Source organism: Acinonyx jubatus, chromosome C2 (genome assembly GCF_027475565.1).
Source record: "Acinonyx jubatus isolate Ajub_Pintada_27869175 chromosome C2, VMU_Ajub_asm_v1.0, whole genome shotgun sequence".
Classification (NCBI taxonomy): domain Eukaryota; kingdom Metazoa; phylum Chordata; class Mammalia; order Carnivora; family Felidae; genus Acinonyx; species Acinonyx jubatus.
Genome location: NC_069384.1, coordinates 8,488,854 through 8,513,630, shown reverse-complemented (window position 1 = coordinate 8,513,630; position 24,777 = coordinate 8,488,854). Strand labels below are relative to the sequence as shown.

The 24,777-nt window shown below is 46.3% G+C and overlaps 1 protein-coding gene across 6 annotated transcripts in view; it reads right to left on the bottom strand.

The window, feature by feature from the left end:
• HLCS (holocarboxylase synthetase) overlaps positions 1-24,777 on the bottom strand; it is a 227,179-nt gene that overhangs the window by 181,820 nt on the left and 20,582 nt on the right. For 5 of the 6 annotated variants that reach the window (XM_053220565.1, XM_053220564.1, XM_027041633.2 and 2 more), the window contains 3 exons: positions 16,040-16,202; positions 12,935-13,881; positions 7,713-7,895 (listed from right to left, as the gene is read on the bottom strand). In XM_053220565.1, coding sequence (XP_053076540.1) covers positions 7,713-7,895; positions 12,935-13,881; positions 16,040-16,091 — 1,182 coding nt within the window. In that variant the 5' untranslated portion in view covers positions 16,092-16,202. Of the gene's footprint in view, positions 1-7,712; positions 7,896-12,934; positions 13,882-16,039; positions 16,203-21,343; positions 21,501-24,777 lie in introns of all 6 variants that reach the window. The other variant, XM_053220566.1, reaches the window with a different exon arrangement.

Sequence of the window (24,777 nt, the reverse complement as noted above, 5' to 3'; positions counted from 1 at the left end):
AAGAACCAAACTAGAACCAAACGAAAATAACATCCATCACAAATAGAAAACAACCAAAGTCGTGACTGCCTGTGTTTCCTACAAGCAAATTATCAGTCCCTGCCTTCCCTGTGGCCCAGAAGTATCTACTCCTGCCGGAGTCGCTTGGAAACACTCTTGTGGAAATAAGATTCAAATAACAATATGGTACCTACAGTAGCCGAAAAGCGTCCCGCCCCCACCCCGCCAAAAGATAGACCAAAATAAAAGGCAGCTAAGGAAAACACCCCAGCTATAATCTCTTTAGCATTTCAACATCAAAACACATCACGTCACCTTGAACACAGGCATTATGTTTGATAACAGGAAGTCAGTTAAAACGAACAAAACATTTCCAGTTTAGGTGAAGGGCGAAGGAAGAAAGAAAAGGAGAGAAAGGTATACGAAGGACCCTGAAACATTCGTAGCTATAAAAGCTTTTAAATGTTTGCTTTAATCTGCCAGCTGCTCTTGAGCTGGCGCTGTATTGTAAAAGAGTCACCACAACACCACGTCAGCCACATGTCAAAAGCTATTCAGGGCGCACCTGGAATTCTGAGTTTCTCTCTAATTTGGACCCCTAAAAATTATTTTCTAAGCTGTGTTTTAAAGTAACACGGGGAGTTTCCATCTCACCGCACTTATTGGAGATTCAGAGCAAAGATGAAAGGCAGAAGGAGCAAGGACGCACTGCCTACGCTAAAACATGGAAAAAAAAGGTTTTTGTTTTTGTTTTTTTTTAATTGGAGAATTCTAATTAACTCCGAAAAATCCAAGAGATGCTTCACTGCTCCACAACCTGGCTTGCTCTTCCGAAGGGGGAAGGACCCCCACCCTGCCCTTCCAACCTGTCAGGGCCGCCGTGAGACCCAGGTGAGGCCTGGGGAGGCACCTAGTTACTTATGCCACATGCCACAAAATGGGAATGTCTCTGTCGGCCGGAAACTTCCACAGCAACGTCTCACGCCCAGTAGGCACTCAGATGTTTGCTAAGTGCAGAGGTTGGTGAGAGGAGGAGGGAGGAACCATGTAGCATGATTTCGTCTCAGTTTCTCCCTAAAGCAACCAACATCAGAAGAGGAACTCCCCAGGGTGGAAGGGACTGTGTTAGGAGATACTAATACGTTGACAGATACGGAAAGTACTCCCACCTGCCTTTTGGGTGGGAGAGGAGGCATTCCACAGCAAATGATTTGGGGTTGAATCAAAATGAAATGTGATACTAGTTTTTGTTTTAAAGCATGCAGGACCCATCCCACAACACCCACACACTACCCAAATCACACACGTAGACACAACAGGACGATTTCTGCCCAGCTGCTTTCACAACAACTCTGGCTGTCACTTCTTGTTACGGTGACATTGCGACCCCAAGGCAAAGGAACCGCAGACCCCTCCACGTGGCAGGACCCCCAACATCCCGCAGGACACCTCGGTGCCATCAGCCATCAGCCATGAGGAACGCCCAAGTTCCGTGAGGAACGCCCAAGAGAATGCCAGCTTTGCAGTTTCAGAAAGCCCCAGGCCTCAAACAGGGATGTCCCAGGGCAGGGGAGCGTGCCGGGCGAGCTGTGCACAGTCCACCCTCCTCCCCCTCCCCTGGCCGGCTGGGGGATCCAAAGGGATCCACTGGCAGCCCACTCTGCACAGAGGTCCGATCCCGGCTCGGAGGTCCCATCCCAGCTCGTCCCCATCAACCAGCTGCTGCTCGGAGCCTCGGGCTCTGCCCCACGCCCTCCCCCGGTGGAGAGAAAAATGGAAACAGAGCCCAGAGAAACAGAAACAAAAAGGCGAGTTTTTCCATGGGACTTCGGGTTGTGCCAGGGAAAAAGCTGTGGTTTTCTATCCAATCGGGGTCGCTCACAAACGCATATGGATTCCCCCACGGAAAGGTGTATTCCTGCTAACTTCCCACCAGCACCAGTGGCGGGAGGTCCGTGCGGCAGCCACCCAGTAATCTAGGGTCAACCGCGTAGCTTCTGACTCTCTCACTCAACACACGCCTCCAGGAAGGAGGTTATCTGTTTGAAAGGACTCACTGTGTAGATGTCAGCACGTGTGTGGTCCTCTTTGAGGAACAGTTCGAGGGGTTCCGTCAAGAAACATCCACGCGGGGGCAAGGGTGCTCGAATTATGCACTTCCACAGGCCCCCCAGTAGTACCTTCCACCCACAGGCATGAACGGATTGCTGATGCCCATGGTGCCCACACAGGAACATGGGAGCCACAGCTAAACCAGCAGTGTAGCAGGAACTAGCCTTTCACCAGAGTCAAGTCATTACTAACAAAGCTAGTGCTTCTAAGGTAATTAATATAGGGGTGCCTGGGTGGCTCAGGGGTTGAGTGTCCGACTTCAGCTCAGGTCACGACCTCCTGGTTCATGAGTTTGGGCCCCACATCGGGCTCTCTGCTGTCAGTGCACAACCCACTTCAGATCCTCTTTCCCCCTTGCTCTCTCCCCCTCCCCCGCTTGCATTCTCTCTCCCTCTCTCAAAAACATAAACATTTAAAAAAAAAAATAATATTGATGTCAAATATTAAATAAGTTATCCATATCTACACAACAGTCCTTACTTTTTTTTTTTTTTAAGTTCTTATTTAAATTCCAGTTAGTTAAGGGGCGCCTAGGTGGCTCAGTCGGTCGAGCGTCAGACTTCGACTCAGGTCATGATCTCAGTTCGTGAGTTCGAGCCCCGCGTCAGGCTCTGTGCTGACAGCTCGGAGCCTGGAGCCTGCTTCGGATTCTGTGTCTCCCTCTCTCTCCGCCCCTGCCCTGTTCGTGCTCTGTCTCTCTCTCAAAAATAAATAAACATTAAAAAAAATTTTTTTTTTAATTCCAGTTAGTTAACATTCAGTGTAATGCTAGTTTCAGGTATACAATTTAGTGATTCAACACTTCACATACAACACCCGGTGCTCATCACTTAAGCCCCATCATCTATTTAACCCATCCCCTCATCTACCTGGACTGAGGTATGGCAGCCTTAGGACGACGCACAAAAAGCATCTTCTATAGTTTGAAAGAGGAGCTATTTAGGCACAGGAATACACAATACGTACTGGCACCAGTGATTCTTATGGTAGTACATAAGCATGTTTCTATTTTGGTATTGAACCTGTCCCTGGTTAATGGCTTTTCTCACTTTTTGAGCATTAACACTCAAGTGGTGACCATTTATGGGCTGTCTTCGAAGTCTAGTAACAGTAATTTGTATGTATTTTTAGTAGCCAGGTTTGTTCATAATAAAAATAATACAGGTACATTACAGAAAGTGTAAAAAACACAAAAGTTTAGTATAATCAGCCCTAATTAAGCCCACCATCTAGAAATACACCCTATACATACTGTATTTCCTTTCAGTCTTTTTTCTGTAGACGTGTGTGTGTGGTGTACATGTGTTCATGTGTTTTGTCTGCTTTGACAGAGCATAATCTTGCCGAGGGCTGAATTTCAATCCTGCCCCTGGGAGTTTCAATTAAATGGGAAGCCCCGCTCACCCAGAGAATGCACCTCAGCGGAGCCCTGCTTCCTCAAGGTGTCATGCATGGTGACGCTTCTGAGGCCATACATGACTGGATTTTATAGGGGAAATCACATGCTGCTGTGGCGTGTGGGTGTCGGTGAAGGTTTAGAACACATCCCTAGCAAACACCAAGAGTCGACTGTACTCTGGGTGAGTGGTTTTTTTTTTCCCCCTACCTGGATCACCATGCTATTCTTTTCCATTTGTATCATAGTAATGTGGAAGCTCATAGGTGCCTCATAAATCTTCTGTACCATTTGCTATGAAGAGCGAGGGCCTAGGCACCAAACTGTGTAAACACAGCTGGTACGCAGTAAAACTATTCAGATAACTAGTGTGTTTATTTTCTTCTTTCATATTCCATCCTGTAATAGGACCTAGCATCCAGCAAATGTTTAATGGAAGATGGATATTATTAACTGTGGCACTGAAATAATTCCTACACATCCAAAAGAAAGTGCCACCAATAGAATGGAAAACTACTACAGTATGTGAAGCTGATGCAGAGAAAAAAAAAAAATCTCTGAACAGATTCCAGGGAGTCTGTCCACCAGGCAGCCTAGCTCAGCAGCGACACCGTGCGGTGAGAGGTGGTTGATTCTCAATAGCACAGAGTATTTTACAGGGAGCAGGACGCAGAGGCCCGCACAGGCATCGAATCTGCAAGGCAGGTGATGAATCTAAGGATGGGCCATGTATTACAGATGCCAGGATACCAACATCCTCTCACGCACCTTCATTACATGGGGATCAATGAGATCTAGTAAGAAGGCTGCGGGAAAGAAAATCAAATAGAAAGTACGACCCAGCTCTGTTCCCAATCTGTCATTCCCAACTATCTATAAAAGCTAAAAGTGCTGAGCCATCACCGGCACAATGACCAGATGTTCCTAAATGTCTCCACCTAGACATTAAGAGGATGGCCAGAGGAAATGAGCACCTGCCTCCAGAAAGACCATCAAAGTCGGTGAATATCCTTCTGCTTTCATATTCATTTGCATGATAATCCCTTAAAGATTTTGTATCCCAGGAAAACATACTCTAACATCCTGAATTCTTGTATTTCTTTTAGCAGCAGATTCAAAGTCTTCTAGAAGAGTAATAAAACTAAGAAATGTGAATATACACAACACTCATATGCCCACTCCCTCAGCTCCTTGGGCTCCCAAAGTAAAAAGGAACTCAGAGAAAGGCAATCGGGAGAAAATGTAATGCACAGGATTAGCAGACCAACTGGATGACCCAAAATGAGAAGAGAACATTTCTGAAAATTGCTCTTCCCCAAAGTTACTATGTAATAAGGAACTTGGTCGGTTTGGTGCCTGTATAGGGTATTTGTGAATCTGTATGTAGAACAAGTACATGTTTTCATTTTGTTCAAACATTTCATTCATTCCCAAGATTTGTAAATGAGGGTTACCAATCAGTAGGGGGAAAATGTCTCCCCCACACCCGCAGGCGGTTTAAAGAACCAAAAGGACAAAAATATAAAGCATCTACTGGGTATGTTAATATAAGCAGACATGCAACACAAAGCCTCTGCTTAGGTATTTCGGGTCATACCCATCTTAAAGACACAGGAAATGCCTAGAACCCAAACCTTGGGAACACGTTTTCCTCTTCACTGAGGAGTCCAGAGGGGCGAGAGTCAAAGAGTCCAGAGGGGCGAGTCCCAAGGCCAGTGCAGTCAGAATTCCTGAGAAATGGTCAGGAATGGTCCTGAGAAGTGGTCAAAGACCACTGCCAAGGGCAGGCCTGGTCTCTCAGGCTCCATGATCTCAGAATAAGCAGGCACTTCCTCACATTTCCAGTCTCAGCCCTCCACGATCAGGAAAGGGGGGACAGAGAAGATTTAGGAGAGTGACAGTCACATCTCCCCTGGGACCAGTAACCCTTATCCACGAGGCTCTGCCCCATCCCCCCAAAGCAGGAGGGACCACACATGGGTCATCTAAAGGAGTTGAAGCTCTGAGGACCCACTTTATTTTGATAAAAGTCACAAGACAGAGCTGATGCTTTTCCTTCTATTAACTGAGCACACAGAGACAAATGACGTGGAGTTTTGAATTCCCAAGTTGAAGGCACAAAACCAAAGTCATATCATTAATTCCTAAGAGCACCCATTAAAAAGAGTGCAAACTGGGGCGCCTGGGTGGCTCGGTCGGTTAAGCGTCCGACCTCGGCTCAGGTCATGATCTCGTGGTTCACGAGTTCGAGCCCCGCGTCGGGCTCTGTGCTGACAGCTTGGAGCCTGGAGCCTGCTTCCGATTCTGTGTCTCCCTCTCTCTCTGACCCTCCCCCCATTCATGCTCTGTCTCTCTCTCTCAAAAATAAATAAACGTTAAAAAAAAAAATTTTTTTTTAAATAAAAAAAATAAAATAAAAAGAATGCAAACTGGCTGAAAGCCATAATGAAAATGCAATAAAAGAATGTTTCTTAAATGAAAAAACACATCATCCATTGCAATATTATTCATTTTTAAAATTTAAAATTATTACCTATAGTCTATTTTTAGACTGGGCATCAGGCACTTTTGGGCACATTATACACATGTAATTTATCAAAACTCTCAACAATCTAATAATCATACCATTAATCACTGGGCTTTTTTTTTAAGTTTATTTATTTATTTTTGAGAGAGAGTGAGCACAAGCGGAGGAAGGGCAGAGAGAGAGAGAGGGAGACACAGAATCTGAAGCAGGCTGCAGGCTCGGTGCTATCAGCATGGAGCCCAAAACAGGGCTCAATCCCATGCCCGTGAGACCACAACCTGAACTGAAACCAAGAGCCGGACACTTAACTGATGGAGCTACCCAGGCACCCCTCACATATTTCTTGTAGAAATTTTTTCTTGTAGACCTCATACAATTCTATAAGCTATCTTTTTAAATTTTTTTTATGTTTACTGATTTTTGAGAGAGAGAGAGAAAGAGAGTGAGCACACACGCAAGTGGGGGAGGGGCAGAGAGGGAGGGAGACACGGAATCTGAAGCAGGCTCCAGGCTCCGAGCTGTCAGCACAGAGCCCAACGCGGGGCTCAAAGCCATGAACCACGAGATCACGACCTGAGCCGAAGTCAGCCAGTCAATTGACTGTGCCACCCAGGCGCCCCAGTCCTATAAGGTATCTTAATACTAGATCCCTCAGAGTTCATACCAGTCTTCTACAAGTGAGCAAATCCCACCCAGATAGCCTGCAGCTCTGTTCTCCTCTGAAAACTAAGTTTGCCAAGGGACAGAGTACAACCTAAAAGGGAGTTCCTTCTCTTTTTTATTTTTTTTAATGTTTATTTGTTTTTGAGAGAGAGAGAGAGAGAGAGAGAGAGAGAGCATGTGCATGCGCGCACGCGCACACACACAGCAGCGGAGGGTAGGGGGGGACAGAGAGATGGGGGACAAGGGAAAGCAGGTAAGTTTGGTGTTTAGAGTCACCTGGACTATCAGATATTTGCTAAAACTGCACGGTTACATCACTAAACTCATAAATTTCCCCATTTAGGGGAGCTGAGAAAAAGACCCGCAAAATCATTTGCCACAATTAACAAGAAATTGACAGCTTGACAAAACAAAGCAAAGGGGTTAGCAGGAGACACCCCTAGGGAACCTGGCAACCTGCCCAAACCAGGTAACAACCACAGGCATCAAGTGCAGACACAAGACCGGGAAAATTCCTGAATACATTCCCAGCTCCATGGGCATTTTCCTTTTAGACACAACTAGATCTAAACTGAAATCCAGAGCGCTTCCGCCACAAGATGGCAGACATCAGCACAAATGAAACAAAACTTGGGGTTTTCCCATCCAAATATTCACTGAGAAAGGCCCAAATCAAAACAGAGGTTTTTAATCCCAAATGAATGAAGTGTGGTTTCCAAATACACTCTTGACACATAAAAGAGTGACCCTTTTTTTTGAACCATAAAATGGATAGGATGTGACCTTTAAGATTTAATACCTTCTAAACTCCCTTCTCTCCCTCCCTCCCTTAACAAACACCAAAAATATCAGCTATACTTGGATATCTTTAAGGCAGCTCCCAAATCTGAAGTCAAAATAAAAACAGAAATCAACACCATAAACCCACCGCAACGGAACCCCTGAGGAAAAGGGTCACCGTCTGGAAGAAAGGCATCCAAGGCGCCCCCTTCTGGGCTGAGCGCACACACTCACCTCGGCAGCAGGCAGTAAGTACAGAGGCGTTAAGGCAGGAGCTCGTTTTAGGTCACAGTTCAGGCCGAGCGTTGTCAGGATCTCCCTAAGGACTTCGTATCTTCTCGTATTGCTTGATTTGAGCAGATTAAAATCTTCCTGGGCTTGCACCACTGAAGAGCTGGGAGGTAGTTCTAAATGCGCCTGAAGGAAAAAGATACCAGTTGGTAAATCGGGGCACTTACCGACCTCAATAGAAACAATATCCTCGCCGGCTCTTCTGAAAACTTAAAACAGGAATCCTAATTATCAACAGCATGTAAATGTTGAACTTGAACATTTGGAGAGTAATGACAAGCAATAAAAAGATGCAAAGGAGCCAACTGACACGGTGGCTGTCAGGCAGAAAAGCGATGCCGGAAAGGAGCCTGGATAGTGATCAGACTCTGTCCAGGTCCAGACATTTATCACTAACCAGGCAGTGGACCCTGGGCAAGTCGCTTAACTTGATCATTCGACCGAAATGCTTAGAAATACAATAGTTCTGGGGCGCCTGGGTGGTTCAGACGGTGGAGCTTCCCACTTCCGCTCAGGTGGTGATTTCATGGTTCGTGGGTTCAAGCCCCGGATCTGGCTCTGTGCTGACAGTGTAGAGCCTGCTTTGGATTCTCTGTCTCCCTTTCTTTCTGCCCCTCCCCCTGGCGTGTGCATGCAAGTTCACTCTCTCTCTCTCAAAAAATAAACAAAAAGAAAAAAAGAAAGAAATCCCATCAGGCTGAGAACCCAAGTGAAGTCCCTACTGAACTCAGGGAGGCGTGATGTTCATGTTGAAACTCTCACTCTGTTAGTCACAACCACTGGGGAACAATACCAGGGAGGAATGTAGCCTTATTCACCATTGTAAGAGTGTCTGCAGGCCTTCACATAGGAGTGGGGTTTGAGGGACCCCAGAAAGGCCCAACCCACGACCCTCTGATTGAATTTACGATTCAGGACTTCATCTGTCTAGTTCAGGCTTTGTTGTCCACTTAAAATCAAACCAGTCCCACCTATCAACATGGTCTGAAGGAACATGCTAGATCTTCTAGCTCCCTTCACCTAGAACTTTCCTAGCAGTGGTGTGTGCCTTGGTATAAAGGAACAGACTCGAACTTCTGGCCCTCTTGAGATCAGATTTTAAGTGGCCCTTAGAGCCTTGGAGGGTGCCACGACATTGAGCAACCTAAGCATGTTTGCTTTATTTTGCTTTTGACAGGGGTCCGCTGTAGGTTTCTGTTGTACGCAGAGCTCCTGACCTGATATTATAGGAGCATTATGAAAATAAAAAGCAAAGTGCCAGCCTTCAGACGACATAAAATCCCTCAATTCCCACCCGAGCCTTCACCAAGTCAAAAATACTGTCCAAAATGGTCCAACTGTTCAAAGTCAATGTCAATCTGAAAAGGTTTGTAGAGACTGTCCTGCCACTACAGCGGGTGAGCTGGCCACTGAAGCAGGGGTGAGTCTGTCCTCCAAAGAGCCCTGGAGAGAAGAGGAGGGAGAAAAGTAAAATCCTTCAAAGTATCCAAAGCCTGCCGAGTCTCCTTCTCCCCTGGGTTCTCTCCTTAAATGTGGCCTCTCCTCTCCAGTGGACAAAGCCAGTGCTGGGGCGATGAGCAGAGCTGTGGGTCACGTTCAACTCATGTGAGCACGCGGCTCTCCTGGAGCTTACCCCTTACAGGTGCAGAAATAAAATGAGCAAAGTGGGCCCAGGAGAAAGGCGTGAGAGTGACGAATGGCACACGCACACCCCAGCCTGGGTGATATACACAAGATCCAAGCACACACGTGAGGTGTGCTGAACTCGCTGAGGAAGACAAGGAGGGCTAGCCCCACGGGCAGGTCTCCAGGGTTCCAGGAGGTGACACAGACATTGTGCAAGGAGTGCTTTTGTGGACTTCAAGAGTCAGCGCTTCTATGACAGATTTGGGGCTCTGTGCCTCAGTTCCCAGGACAGAAAAGCATGTGCTTCTGGATTTGCACTCCTGGTTCTCTATGGCATCTGACGAATGTTACATCCTCTGGCTGGAATACTGTTACCATACTGATGGGTCCATTTTTATAACTTGGCTTCTTCTAAAATTAAGGCTTTCTGACCAGACCAAAAGCCAGAACTGAAACATCTCCAGTCACAAATTGAGGACCGGGGCGGGGTTGGGGGTGGGGGCTGCTACAGGAATCTGTTGGGAAATACTGCTAACACCCTACAATGCACGAATGACTGACTCCACAACGAGGTAGAATCAGCCCCAATGTCAACAGTGCCATGGTTGAGAAACCCCACTGTAAACGCCATACCACTGCTGCCATGTGCTAAGCCACAGAAGGAAATAAAATATTTTTAAATCCATTTGAGAGACATTTACTTGAGCAACTCCATGCCAAGGTCCTGGTCCATTTGATAATCAAGTGTCAGCATGAACCCACAGCCTTAAATTTCCCCTGCAAACCTGATCATTATAGCAAGCACACGAAAATTTCCTTTTTCTTTATTACGAGCCCTCTTACTGGGTTACATCATTACTCCATTTATTATTACGATGAAGGGTAAAGGCATCCCCACGCAGCTCCTAGGCCATGAGACCACCACCTACTGTGCGGCTGTGCTTTGCCCTTGAAGTGCTTTGCACCCTCTTACTGGGTTACATCATTACTCCATTTATTAGAGATGAAGACTGTGAAATTGACCAAGGAAAGAGGAAACTGGCCAGTCTGTGGTAACATTTATTGGCTGATCTCGGTGGCGAGGTACCGTTGTGACACAGGCCCAAGGAGAAAGCGGTGAGCCTGTCACACAGAGACTGGAAGTCATTTAAAATCAAAAATGACATTCTAATCCTCTGAATCTGATTTTTGAAGCTGCATCGTATTGCCTTTTTTTCTAGAGTGATGCGTGCAGTTTCAAATTTTATGACAGTAACGGGGTCAATTTAAATGGTGCAGCCAACAGAGTTGCCATGTAACTCCCAGAAATGCATCGCAACGGTGCCGAATCAATTTTCTAGTACAAGCCTGTGCACAGGGGTGGTAAAAGTCACTATTCAAAACTGAAATACGGCTCTAGGAAGTCAGGTTTTGAAGTGGATTTTCTGAGAATGCACAGTTGCTATAGTTACCATCTTTGCAGAGAAAAAGATAAGAGGAACATTTATTAGGCCTCCAAACTAATTCATGTGTTTTGCAGCCTCCGTGAAACCTGCTTGGCTTGCACACATTCACCTACCCTGATGTCCAGATTTCTTCACTGCAGGCATCTTTGCCTGAGCATTAGCTTAAGAACAAATGAGTGGGCTTTGGAATAGTAAAGAGACAAATTTATACCTCCATGAAGAATATTTGGTCAGAAAACCCCAAAAGACTTAGCTCCTAGGACGACATATGAAATGAAAATAAACAACAAAAAAAAGGAAATGATTATCTAATTCAATAAAAACATCCCTGTAATGAAACAAAATCTGTTATACTCATCCTGGGAACTATTCTGGGAAAAATACCTACAATCACTCAGTTTTCTCATTTAAGGTAACAAATCCTTAAAGGGGCACCTGGGTGGCTCAGTCGGGTAAGCATCCCAATTCAGCTCAGGTCATGATCTCGCAGTTTGTGAGTTTGAGCCCCACATCAGGCTCTGTGCTGACAGCTCAGAGCCTGGAGCCTGCATCGGATTATGTGTCTCCCTCTCTCTCTGCTCCTTCCCCACTCACACTCTGTCTCTGTCTCTCTCTTTCAAAAGTAAGTAAACATTCAAAAAAAGAAAAAAAAATCCTTAAGAACAAGTGTTCATCTAACTCTATCAAAAACTTTTGCCCTGAAGCATTAAAAAGTTTGCAGTAAATGATCAGGGATTTTGAAATAGTCTCTCCTGCTTCCATCTGCTTAAACAAACAAAAAACTAAAAGGAAAAAGAAGGTGGGGGAAAAAAAAACAGCAGATGAGCCAAAGGGAAGGTTTGGGAAGGGAAACAGCAAGCCCTTCCTTCCCGCTGTCTCCTTACCTACATACAGCTGACCCTTCACCAATGTGGGGGCTCGCGTGCCACATTGCTTACCACGCAGCTGAAAATGCTCATATAACTTTTTACTCTCCAAAAACTTAACCTATAGCCTAGTGTTGACCAGAAGCCTTACCAATAAAATAGTCAAGTAACATGTATTTTGTATATTACACGTATTATATACTCTATTCTTACAATAAAGTAAGCTAGAGAAAAGGAAACTATTAAGAAAGGCATAAGGAACATGGGGCATCTGGGTGGCTCAGTCAGTTGAGCGTCTGACTCTTGATTTTGGCTTAGCTCATCATCTCAGGTCAGAGTCATGGGATTGAGCCCCACATCGGGCTCTGCACTGGGCTTAGAGTCTGCTCAAGATTCTCTCTCTCTGCCCCTTCCCCACTCGCATACACTCACGTGAGCTCTCTCTCTCCCTCTCTCTCACAAAAAAAAAAAAAAAAAAAAAGACAGAGAGAGAGACAAAAAGAGAGAGAAAATCATAAGAAACAGAAAATACATTTCTAGTACTGTACTGTATTTAACCAAAAATATCCACACAAGTGGACCCACACAGTTTAAAGCCGTATTATTTGAGGGTAGGTTGTATTAATTTGCCACAAAACTAAATCGCTTCAATATTCTCTTTGCAACTTTTCTCAGCACTTAGATTTTAAGAGTGACAGAATCATAAAAGAATTGAGGATTTGAAGTGTTTTCAACACTCACTACCCCAGAAGTTGGTGAGCATTCATTCATTCATGTAGTCCCTGGCATCACCTATAATGTTGTAATGTGATGGTTACTAACACTTAAAATCACCAGCCCAAGGCACTCAACTCCCTCCATTAACTAAAGGTTCGATTATATTGTGCTTTGAGACAAAAGAGTAAACTAATATATTTTGGAAAGAGTAATACCAGTACAGATCAAAACAGGAATGAATTTTCTGACTAATCCTCCGTTAACCAGGAGTCTAATTGGCCATGACACCTGCTGCTATGTCCCTCCATCACGACTATTTTGGTGAAATGGGATATTCAAATGACAGGAAAGCCCTCATCTAAACCTACTCCCTGTCAGCAAAAACTCCCAGGCAAGGATCAAAAAGCACCCCACGAACACAGACTCCTGAGCCTTTCAGTGTGCGACCTTAGAGAGCATGCTCTCAGTCAGAGATCCCCAAAGGTCATCACATGGATGCCGGCCTCCATACCTGGCAAAGAACAGCTTCTCCTCCACGTGGTCCAAAAGGCACTTGCACTATCAGCCTGTCCTTGTCCTCATTCTCCAGGTGACCCTGGAGCTTGCCCAGGCTGAGGTGTCCCCCAGGGCCCTCCTCATAAACATAGCCACTGCTCAGGACACTGAGCTTCACGTGGGTCTGGTCAGCCTTGGAGAAAACCAAGTTCTGGACTGTCTCCCGCAGCACACTCTTGCTCGTCACCTGAAAGCCAGAAAGCGTGAAGGGCGAACACAGGCCCAACACTTTCCCCCCCTGAGAAAGGTAGGCCATGAATTTCTGGGAAAGATCTTCAGGAATCGCCTCCCTGGTGGCAATGACCAACAACAGACAGTTGTCCGACCATGGGTCTCTGAGAGCACTTTCCCTTGACAGGGGGTACAGTGTATAGCTCTCGGTGTCCACACAGTCAGCCAGAACGGACCGGACCTCCTGGAACCTGCCCAGGGATTCCTGGGAGGCAGAACCCATGTAGAAGAGGATATTGGGTGCCCTCCCCGTGATATTGACTTTCCTCCCTTCTCTGTCCAGGCAGATGTCATCAGCAACATCCTCCAAAGTGCCATTGTGATCATACGGGAGATCTGGAATTTTCTCCGCAGATGCAAACTTGACAGATTCAATGGTGCTATTCTCAAGCTCCAAACACTCATGGCAACTAGACAGATGGAGGTGACAGTGCTCGATGGAGCCCACTCCTACGTCACCCTCCCCAGCAGGCTCACGGCCAGAGGTACCATCTTTCCCTTCTGTGGGTTGTGCACCAAGGACCTTGAGGTCATCTCCACCAACGTGCTCCATAACGTCTGGCTCAGGCTTACTCTCAACGGAAGGTTCAGGATTCTGCTGTAGGATCTGGGCTTGCTTGTTTGAGGCCTGATCCTTAAGTGCCTTCAGAGTGGAGTCCTGCAAGTGCACTGCTAAAATACAAACAGAACACACAGCCCATCAACGCTTCTGGTTTGTCACAGAGCTCAGTTCAAGACCGCATGGTGCTCTCCGCACTCTGTGACTCTCGCTTCAGGGCAGCCCCCTGCCAGTCCCACCTATGTCCCCACCACAACTCTGTGGCATCCTCTGGATCCAAGTCACTGCTCCTGCTGCTGGGGGGGCGGGGGGGGTGGCGCCTGATGACCCCCTCCCAGTGAAACCCCGCGTTTCCACAACACCTGTCCCATGTGAATCAGAGAGGTCATCAGGCCTACTTCCTTACAGATTCAATTTCTTGGGCATCCATCTCCTGTAAGAGAATGAAACTAAGAAACAAAAATAGGTCTGTATCTAATGGGTCCAAGCACACCCCAGGCAGCAGGTGCTCTTGGGACACTTCACAGGATCCATGGGGGAGAAGAGTCTTTGCAGTATCTTATCTCAGGACTGAAATAGAAGTTTACAATCTCTGATTCAAAAAACATTTATTGGGGCGCCTGGGTGGCTCAGTCAGTTGAGCGTCCGACTTCGGCTCAGGTCATGATCTCAAGGTTCGTGGGTTCGAGCCCCACGTCGGGCTCTGTCCTGACAGCTCAGAGCCTGGAGCCTGCTTCCGATTCTGTGTCTCCCTCTCTCTCTGCCCCTCCCCTGCTCACGCTCTGTCTTTGTGTCAAAAATAAACAAACATTAAAAAAAAATTAAAAAAAAAAAAACAAACATTTATTGATGGGGCTCCTGGGTGGCTCAATCGGTTAAGAGTCCGACTTCGGCTCAGGTCGTGATCTCTGCAGTTCATAAGTTCAAGCCCGCGTCGGGCTTGCTGCTGTCAGCTAAGAGCCCACTTCGGATCCTCTGTCCTCCCCTCTCCCGGCACTTCATGCTGTCTCTCTCAAAACTAAACATAAAAAAAAAAAAACAAAAAAAAACGGTGCTTGGGTGACTCAGTCAGTTAAACATCTAACTTCAGCTCAGGCCATGATCTCACAGCTCGTGGGTTCAAGTCCCGCATGGGGCCCTGTATCGACAGCTCAGAGCCTGAAACACGCTTTGGATTCTGTGTCTCCCTCTGTCTCTGCCCCTCCCCCTCCTTCTCTCTCTCTCTCAGAAATGAATAAACATTCATAGACATATTAAAAAGAATTTTTAAGCATTTATTGAGCACTTGTTACACATCTGACATGGTACCAGGCGCATGCACATGCCAAATGGGAAAATTAAGTAATTTACACAGATTTCCAGAGCTAGTAATACACATTTGCTCAGGATACAAATGAAGGCTTTCATGGACATAGAAACCCAATTTTTAAGCCTAATTAAGGAAAAACATTTTGCATGTTTCCTAAAAAAAGACTTTGTAATACTGTAATATATATTGTAATATATTGTAATATATATATTTTTTAAGTCAAAAACTCCTAGATTTATATCTTTATAGTAACACTGGCTATGCTTTCCATTCAGTCGAACTACAGTCTAGAAACTAGTTATATTTTTTAGATTGTGTGAAACAAATATTATATGGCTTCTACATTTGCACAGCATCTCATGGACAGTGCAATTATGGGAAATCTTGGTTTAAAAATTTAGAAAATGGGGGTGGCGGGTGGCTCAGTCAGTTGAGCGTGACTCTCAATTTCGGCTTGGGTCATGATCTTGAGGTTCATGGGATCAAGCCCTGCGTCGGGCTCTGCACAGACAGTACGGAGCCTGCTTGGGATTCTCTCTCTCTCCCCACTCTCTCTGCCCCTCCCCGGTGTGCTAGCTTCCATGCTCGCTCACGTGCTTTCTCTCTCAAAATAAACAAACATTTAAAAAACAATTAAGTAAAATCAATTTTAAAAAATTAAAGACACCTCCAAAAAACCTGACATGTGTATGAACCTCATTCTATTATAATTATATCCAACCCATTTAATGCATTAAAGATAAGCATCGACCTAAAGCCACACAGAACAAGAGTGCTCAACAGTCCTTAAGCTAATAACCAATGGCTATGATGGAAACATTTTTTTTTAAGTTTTTGTTTATTTAAGTAATCTCTATGCCCAACCTGAGGCTTGAACTCATGACCCACAGACCAAGAGTATCATGCTCTTAAAACTGAGCTAGCCAGGCACCCCTGATGGAAACATTTCTAAAGTCACTTACAAACGATCTTTTGGGGTACCAGTCCATCAGCCATCTGGAGTCTATCTTCCATGAACGCCACCCCCAGCTTGGTGAAGTTGTCCACACTTGCTTCAGCGATTAATTGGTAAGGATCCCCAGGTCTGCAAGCTAATGGCAAACAACAGTCGGACCACCTCACGACCTGAGAACACACGGGTGAAGGAGGAGGAAGACAAAGACAGGGTGAGATTGTTCTTCTCTAAAATAACCTGATACTTTACTTTTCCCTTCCACTCCCACCACTAAATTACAGTCAAACATAATGAGTTACTGGATATCGCATTTTATTAACATCAAAGTGGCTCGGGCTCGAACATTCTTGTTTCCACCGGACAACAAGGCTTCCAAAGTACTAAATACAATCCTCTCTTTTAAAAACAATGGAGGGGGTGCCTGGGTGGCTCAGTCGGTTGAGCGTCCGACTTCGGCTCAGGTCACGATCTCGCGGTCCGTGAGTTCGAGCCCGCGTCAGGCTCTGCGCTGATGGCTCGGAGCCTGGAGCCTGCTTCCGATTCTGTGTCTCCCTCTCTCTCTGACCCTCCCCCGTTCATGCTCTGTCTTTCTCTGTCTCAAAAATAAATAAACGTAAATAAATAAATAAATAAATAAATAAAAGCGATTGAGGTCCCAACCACTTTTCAAGGAGCGGAAAGGGGAAAGGGCCATTCTCCAGACATGGAAACACATCAATTTGCCTTCAATAACAGGAAATAGGAGAAAGCAACAGGTCCACAATATCCAGTGATTTATAATGTAACCTGGAGACCAGCTTTGCTCTAAGTGTGGTCCAAGACCAACTGCACCGGAACTCCCCAGGGGCCTGTGAACACCTCCCGTCTGGGCTCCGGGCTCCGTCTGGCGTGCCGGACTCTGTAGCTGCAGCCCAGGAATCAGAAGTTCTAAGGGGGTTTCCCAGCGATTCCTAAAACTGGAAAACTCCAGAGAGCTCCCGCCTGTCCCGGTCCAAAACTCCGTCCTTGATGTGCTCCAGTTTTTGTAAAAGAAGAATGTGAAACTAGGACAAGAAGGGGAGCCCCAAGGGACAGGAGCCTGGCTCTGGAGTCAAGGACCTGGGTCTGGGTCAGACTGGGCTTATCTTGGCTGTGTGTCCTCAGGCAAATCTCAGAACCCCCTGGGTCCCAGCTTCCTCATTCCAGTCATCTTTTAGGTTTGTTGTGTTAATGAGATTAAAGAATATATGTAATGCCCCCAGCAGAAAGCCTGGGACAGAAAAAGTGTTCAATTAGTGAAAGCCACTATTATTAGCTATTAATGAAGCTGGTTTTAAAAGCAACAGAGTGGTCTTTTGTTAAGATGCCATGAATCATTTCTCTGCTTCCCAAAATAAATTGTCTCAGCGATACACTGCCCCAAATTTCCTAAATGATTTTGAATTCCATTTTTTTATATTGATAGGTTAGGTTTTTAGAAGTGACTCTTGCTGAAAACAGTGAAAACACGCTGGGTAACATCAATAGAACATCATCCTAACAGCACTGAAGAAACAACTAGATAATGAAGTATTGTCAGGCCCAAGGCTGGGGCAAATCCCAACCCTAGAAGTAAGGGGAATTGCCACAAGTCAAACAGTGACGTTACCTGCTCATCCAGGAAACGTGGGGTTCAAAAGTCAAGGTCCAATTGGCATCATAGGTCTGACATATAGATCAATGGAACAGAACTGAGAGCACAGAAATGAACACACCTATCTACAGACAACTGATTTGGGACAAGGTTGCCCAGAAAGGCGACGGAGAAACCACAAACTTTTCAAAGACAGTGCCAGTACAACTGGGTATCTATATGCAAAAGAATGAAAACGGACCCCTACCTAACGCTATTTACACCAGGTACAAAAATCAACTCAAACTGGATCAAATCCTCAATGTAAGAGCTACAACTACAAAATTCTTAGAAGAAAACAGGCGTAAATCGTCATGACCTTGGATCAGGCAATGGTTTCTCAGATAGGACACCAAAAGTACAAGCGACAAAAGAAAAACCAGATAAACTGGACTTCATCAAAATCTTTATGCTTCAGAGAACAGCTTCAAGGAAATAGAAAGACAATCCACAAAATGGAAGAAGATGTTTGCAAATCACATATGTGATAAAAGACTTGCATCTTCAACATAAAGAACTAGAAAACAAAGGGTCTGAACAGACATGTCTCCAAAGAAAAGATACAAGTGGCAATAAGCACTTGAAAAGATGCACAACATCCCTAATTAGTCATTAAGGGAAACACAAATCAAAACCGCAGTGCGATGCTTCACCTCTACTGGGATGGATATAATCAAAAAGATGGCTACTAACAAGTATTATGGAGGATGTTGAGCAATCAGAAGCCCACTACATTGCTGATAGAAATATAAAATGGCGCATCCTCTTTGGAAAAGGCTTGGGGCACCTGGGTGGCTCAGTCAGTTAAGCATCCAACTTCGGCTCAGGTCATGATCTCACAGCTCAGGAGTTCGAGTCCCACACAGGGCTCTGTGCTGACAGTTCAGAGCCTGGAGCCTACTTTAGATTCTGTGTCTCCCTCTCTCTGCCCCCTCCCTCCCTCTTTTGCTCTCTCTCTCTCTCTCTCTGTCTCTCTCTCCCCCTCTCAAAAATAAACAAACATTAGGGGCGCCTGGGTGGCTCAGTCGGTTAAGCTTCCGACTTCGGCTCAGGTCATGATCTTGCGGTTCGCTGAGTTCAAGCCCCGCATCGGGCTCTGTGCTGACAGCTCAGATCCCGGAGCCTGCTTCAGTTTCTGTGTCTCCCTCTCTCTCTGTCTGCCTCTCCCCGACTCACACTCTGTCTCTCTCTCTCTCTCTGTCTCAAGAATAATCATTAAAAAAAAATTTTTAATAAAAAAATAAACATTAAAAAAAAGGCCTGACAGTTTTTCAAAAAGTTAAACATAGAACTACCAAACGACCAAGCAATTCTACTCCTAAGTATGTACCTAAAGAAACTGAAAATGTACGTCCACACACAAAAGTTGTATACAGGTGTTCACAGCAGCATTAATCACAATAACCAAAGAGTGGAAACAACCCAAAGGTCCATCAGCAGAGGGAGGGATAAGCAAAGTGCATATATCCATACAGTGGAGTATTATTCAGCCATGATAAAGAATGAATGTCACATGTAGATGAATGTCACATGTCACAACTACATCACAACACACCTACTTGTCACAACATGGCTGCACCTTAAATACACGATACTAAGTGAAGGAAGCCGATAACTAAAGGTCACATATTACACTATTCCATGTGTATGAACTATCCAAAACAGACAAATCTAAACAGTTAGAAAGTAGATTAGGGGTGGCCAGGCCAGGGATGGGGGAGTGGAGAGCAGCTGCTGGTAGATACGTAGTTTCTTTGGGGCACAATGAAAACGGCATTAGGTAGCAGTGATGACTGCACAGCTAATGAATTATAACTGTATACTCTAAAAGGATGAGGTTTATGGTATGTGAACTGATTCTCCATTTTAAAAAGAAAAAAGAGGGGCGCCAGGGTGGCTCAGTCGATTAAGTGTCCGACTTCAGCCCGGGTCACGATCTCGCGGTCCGTGAGTTCAAGCCCCGCGTCGGGCTCTGGGCTGATGGCTTAGAGCCTGGAGCCTGCTTCCAGTTCTGTGTCTCCCTCTCTCTCTGCCCTTCCCCCGTTCATGCTCTGTCTCTCTCTGTCTCAAAAATAAATAAACGTTAAAAAAAATTTTTTTTAATAAAAAAAAATAATAATAAAAAGAAAAAAGAAAAGAATCAAGGCAGTTGACTTATTTCCACACTGTTCCAAGGCAGTCTAGATAGTGGGAGGACTCCAGAGCCCAACTTCCGGAACTGAGTCCTGGCTCCCCTGGCTAATAACTGTATGACCCAAATGACCCAAGCAAGTCACTCAAACCCATGCTTGGGTTTCCTGTCTGTAAGGCAGAAGTGGTAAGACTACCTACCTCAGGAGGTTACTGGGAGAGATCAACGGGAGTAATATGCAAAGTACCTGGTCCACAGAGAGGCATATTATTCTAAACATGGAGTCCTCAAAACAGGTATTCTCAGTGGGGACCGTATACCCGCCAAATGGGAAAAAACTGGTTTGAGGGTGATGGAGGGGAGTGGGGGTGGAGAGTGAAAAAGTTCTAGATATCACAAGAGTTTGTAGCCCTCCAAGGGTGAACTCCACCCCACAAAATCCTATTCCTTAGCATTTCATTTCTCTCCTTAGATTCCAAATTGAATCTAATGTTTCTAATTCAGGAAGTCATTTTAAAAGATGGGAATCACTGTCTTAGAAGGAAAAATAACAAATGCAAGTCCTTCACAGTCAAAAGGTGGAGACCCACTGGGGCGCCTGGGTGACTCAGCTGGTTAAGCGTCCAACTTGGGCTCAGGTCATGATCTCACGGTCCGTGAGTGCGAGCCCCTCATCGGGCTCTGTGCTGACAGCTCAGAGTCTGAAGCCTACTTGAGATTGTGTGATTGTGTGTGTGTGTGTGTGTGTGTGTGTGTGTGTGTGTGGTGTCTCTGCCCCTCCCCTGCTCATGCTCTGTCTCTCAAGAATGAATGTTTAAAAAAAAAAAGTGGAAACCCACTAATGGGTCTAGAATATTTGGAAAAAGAATCCTCAGAATTTCCTTCTGGCTCTACATGTGGCCTTCCTTCCACTTGATCACCAACTTCTCTACCTCCCACCAGATGTGCAGCCAGAGTAGGGTTCACCTGACCAGCGTTTCAGTAGGACTCTGCATTTCAAATCTGACCTCTCTGATCCAAGATGAGAGCAGAGCTCAGAAGCTTACAGTTCAGACACATATTTAGCTGATTTCCAGGTTTGAGAATAGAGGAAGGATGTCAGCTCTGGAGGATAAGAAGATAAACTATCGCCTTGGCAAGAGGACTTTGCAGATGAAGGTGAAAGGGAAACGTGAAAAGAAACAGGATAACCAACGTCCTGAATCAGGCTAAAAGCACCAGTGTTCTCAGGGCTATGGCTGGCAATCAAAGAATGAGGAAAAACACTCAGCCAGTGGAGACCCAGCCCAGAGTTTAGTCATTCAAAAGCAGATTTAGCACCTTGCAGGAGCAGGCACTGCTGGGGAACTATGCCTTGAAGAAAGCATTTAGTGTAAAAGGAGCCAATAATTAAATTCTCCCCCCACCCCCGCCCCCAGGAGGAGAGAAGTGGAAGATAAACGAAGCGTGGGGAAGGACAGGAAGCGGCCAGAGAACAATACACACAGGTCCCTGATCAAGTTTCTCAACTCAGCCAGCTGTTTCCTCACCTAAGTGCATTTCCTCTTTGTAGAAACGTGGTCCACGAGCCACAGACCGTGCAAACTCCTCAAGCAGCGCTGTGTGCTCCATCAAAGCAAAGCCACACTGTCACTGATGCATCCAGGGCCGTTTGTCTGAGAGCAAACAGGGCACTTCCACTTTGCCCTTCAAGGTGGAAACAAAGGGACCGAGAAAGAAAGGGGAAGTCAAACCCAAGGCTTACTCCCAAAGATTAAAGCTAAGGAAGCCCTGGTCAGCCCTGCACGAAGGGATTTCCTGGCAGAAATCCCTTCCATAACCAAAGCTCCTGACTTGTCGTCACCCTGATTGACAGCAGGCAGCGGTGGTGCACCTGCTCCACTCAGCGCACGTCCATGAGGAAGGCCCAGGGCCAAGAGGCACTCGCTTCAATTCTCAGGGGTGGCTCTCTAACCAACTGTCCTTCCCAAGGCCACCCGCAGCACACGGTGGGCTGAAGTTCTACAGCAAGGGTGGGAACAGCCAGTTGACAGTTAACCAAGTGATGGCTAATTTTATGCGTCAACTCAGCTAGGCCATGGTACCCAGACATGTAGCCAAATTTCCATCCTGATGTAACCGTGAAGGTGTCTTTTAGATGTGATTAGCATTTTAAGTCAGTGGACTTTGAGTCAAGCAGTTTGTCCGCCATAATGTGAGTGAGCCTCACCCAATCAGTGGAAGACCTTCTGAGAAAAAGACTGAGGTCCCCCAAGGAAGAAGGAATTCTGCCCTCAGATGACCCCCTGGCTCAACAGCCACACCTACTGTGGTGCACACACACACACACCCCCTGTTGGGTCTGCTTCTCTGAAGAACCCAGACTACAACAAGTTACAATCAGTTCTCCAGCCAGACAACTGATGTTGCTAATGTACCCGGCTCTTATCCCTTTCTTCCAAATCAACTTAATCACACGTTAGGTTTTTATAATTTTTTTAATGTTCAGTTTTAGTTCTGAGAGAGAGTGTCAGCAGGGGAGGGGCAGAAAGAGAGGGGCGACACAGAATCCAAAGCAGGATCCCAGCTCTGAACAATCAGCACAGAGCCTGACGTGGGGCTTGAACCCACGACTGTGAGATCATGACCGGAGCCGAAGTCAGACGCTCCACCGAGGCACCCAGGCGCACCTGGTTTTTTAAAATTTCTAGTGACAAACCGGATGGAGGAGTGTGAGGCACGCAGAGATGGGAAGCGTGTGACACTGGGAGAGCGAAGGAAGGGGGTTACCTCTGACGTGAGGGTAACCCTGCAGACCAGGTTTGCAAACACAGAGGGAAAGGATCACGACAAACTTCATTCTCACGCTCTGTTACTTCCAAGGATAACGTGCCCTGTGGCACTTTTAGGAGAAGGGTACCGGAAAATCGAGTGACAGTGTAAGGGGCGTCACAACTCCATAGCAAGCAGGAGCTGTAATGAGCTGATGGATGAAACCAAGTGGTACTTGAAAACCAGGACTGAGCAGACACCCAAGGAAAAGGAGGGTTCAGGTACCTTAATCTTCTGAGTAGGTGAGAGTTAGTCAGAAAATAACAGAAATACCCCTGTTAACACACCCTTTTTCTATTTCTTGGGTTCCGTATGTGTCCCCTAAGCACCTGAGGCCCCCTCAGGTATACTGCATTAGCATCCCCAAGTGCTCACTGCCCACTTTACGTGCCCACCCCACTGATACTGGGAAGCTGAGAGCAGAAGATTTAAAAGATAGCCCAGGTGTTCCAGTTACCCATCGCTGGGCAACAAACAACTCCCAAATTTAGTGGCTTAAGCTAATCATTCATTTTGCTCAATCTCAACAGGGGCAGGGCTTGGCAGGGACAATCCAACTCTGCTCCATGCGGCTAAGGTGCCTCAACTGGGCCCAGATGATCCCCATCCAAGATGGTTCCCCAAGATGGTTGCCCACCAGCAGGAGCTTCCTCACTTGGCAGCATGGGAGCTGAGTTCCAAGAGCCCAGGCGGAAGCTGCAAAGTTTCTTATGATCTGGCCTTGGAAGTCCCAGAACGTCATTCCACCACATAACCCTGGGTGTACAAACCATCTACTACACCGAGTTTCTGCCAGCTCGTACTCCTGCCATCTGCACGCGAATGGCATGTCCCCGGACGGACATGCTCCTTCAGTCTGGGTCCCTGCACAAGAAGGATGCATGGAGCAGAGCCCAGAGCAGAGTCACAGCTTAATACAGCGAACCTGCTGAGCCTATATTGTAACATGAGCAAGAAACCAATATTTGTTAGAAGCAATTGAGGTGCTAGGGCCATGTGTTATTTCAGCAAAGCTGACCAAACAACGCACAAAATTGCATTGCTTTCAGCAGCCCCTCCACCAGCCCTCCCTGCCATATTCCCGATCTCCACGAATGATCCAGCATCCACCAAAAACGACTGTCCATTGGGTGAAGTCCAAGTTCCTAACTAGCACACATAAACTTCTCGTGATCTGTGCACACGCGTGTTTGTACGACTGAAGGATGTTCAGTTCTGCTGCACAGAAAACAAGAAAAACCAACAGCATGGATGGGACTTGCACATCAAGTTAGGAACTTGTCAGACACCCTAAAGATAGATGAAACAAATGGAAAATATTTGTAATGAACCCAGATAAAAAGGAAAGAACAGAGAGTATTTATTACCCCTAGGCAGAAAGTCATGGACGGACCAAGTAAATCTTAAATATTAAGGGGCCCCTGGGGGGCTCAGTTTAAGAGTTCAACTTCAGCTCAGGTCACGATCTCACAGTTCATGGGTTCGAGCCCCACGTCGGGCTCTGCGCTGGCAGCTCGGAGCCTGAAGCCTGCTTCGGGTTCTGTGTCTCCCTCTCTCTCCGCCCCTCCCCTGCTCACGCTCTGTCGCTCTCAAAAACAAACGTTAAAAAAAAAATTTAACACACAAATTACACCACCTCCAGATTGGCAGTATATCATCCCTAAATCAGTCGCCCATTAGGGCCCCATGTATAGTCTCTAAAAACAGATAAGAAGCACAGGTGGCACAGCACAGCACTTCCAGGCACACATGTCCTGAGTCTCTCCAAGAGAACAAGTGTGGCCGGCCCCACGCACATACACATCCTGAGTCTCTCCAAGAGAACAAGTGTGGCCGGCCCCACGCACATACACGTCCTGAGTCTCTCCAAGAGAACAAGTGTGGCCGGCCCCACGCACATACACGTCCTGAGTCTCTCCAAGAGAACAAGTGTGGCCGGCCCCACGCACATACACGTCCTGAGTCTCTCCAAGAGAACAAGTGTGGCCGGCCCCACGCACATACACGTCCTGAGTCTCTCCAAGAGAACAAGTGTGGCCGGCCCCACGCACATACACGTCCTGAGTCTCTCCAAGAGAACAAGTGTGGCCGGCCCCACGCACATACACGTCCTGAGTCTCTCCAAGAGAACAAGTGTGGCTGGCCCCACGCA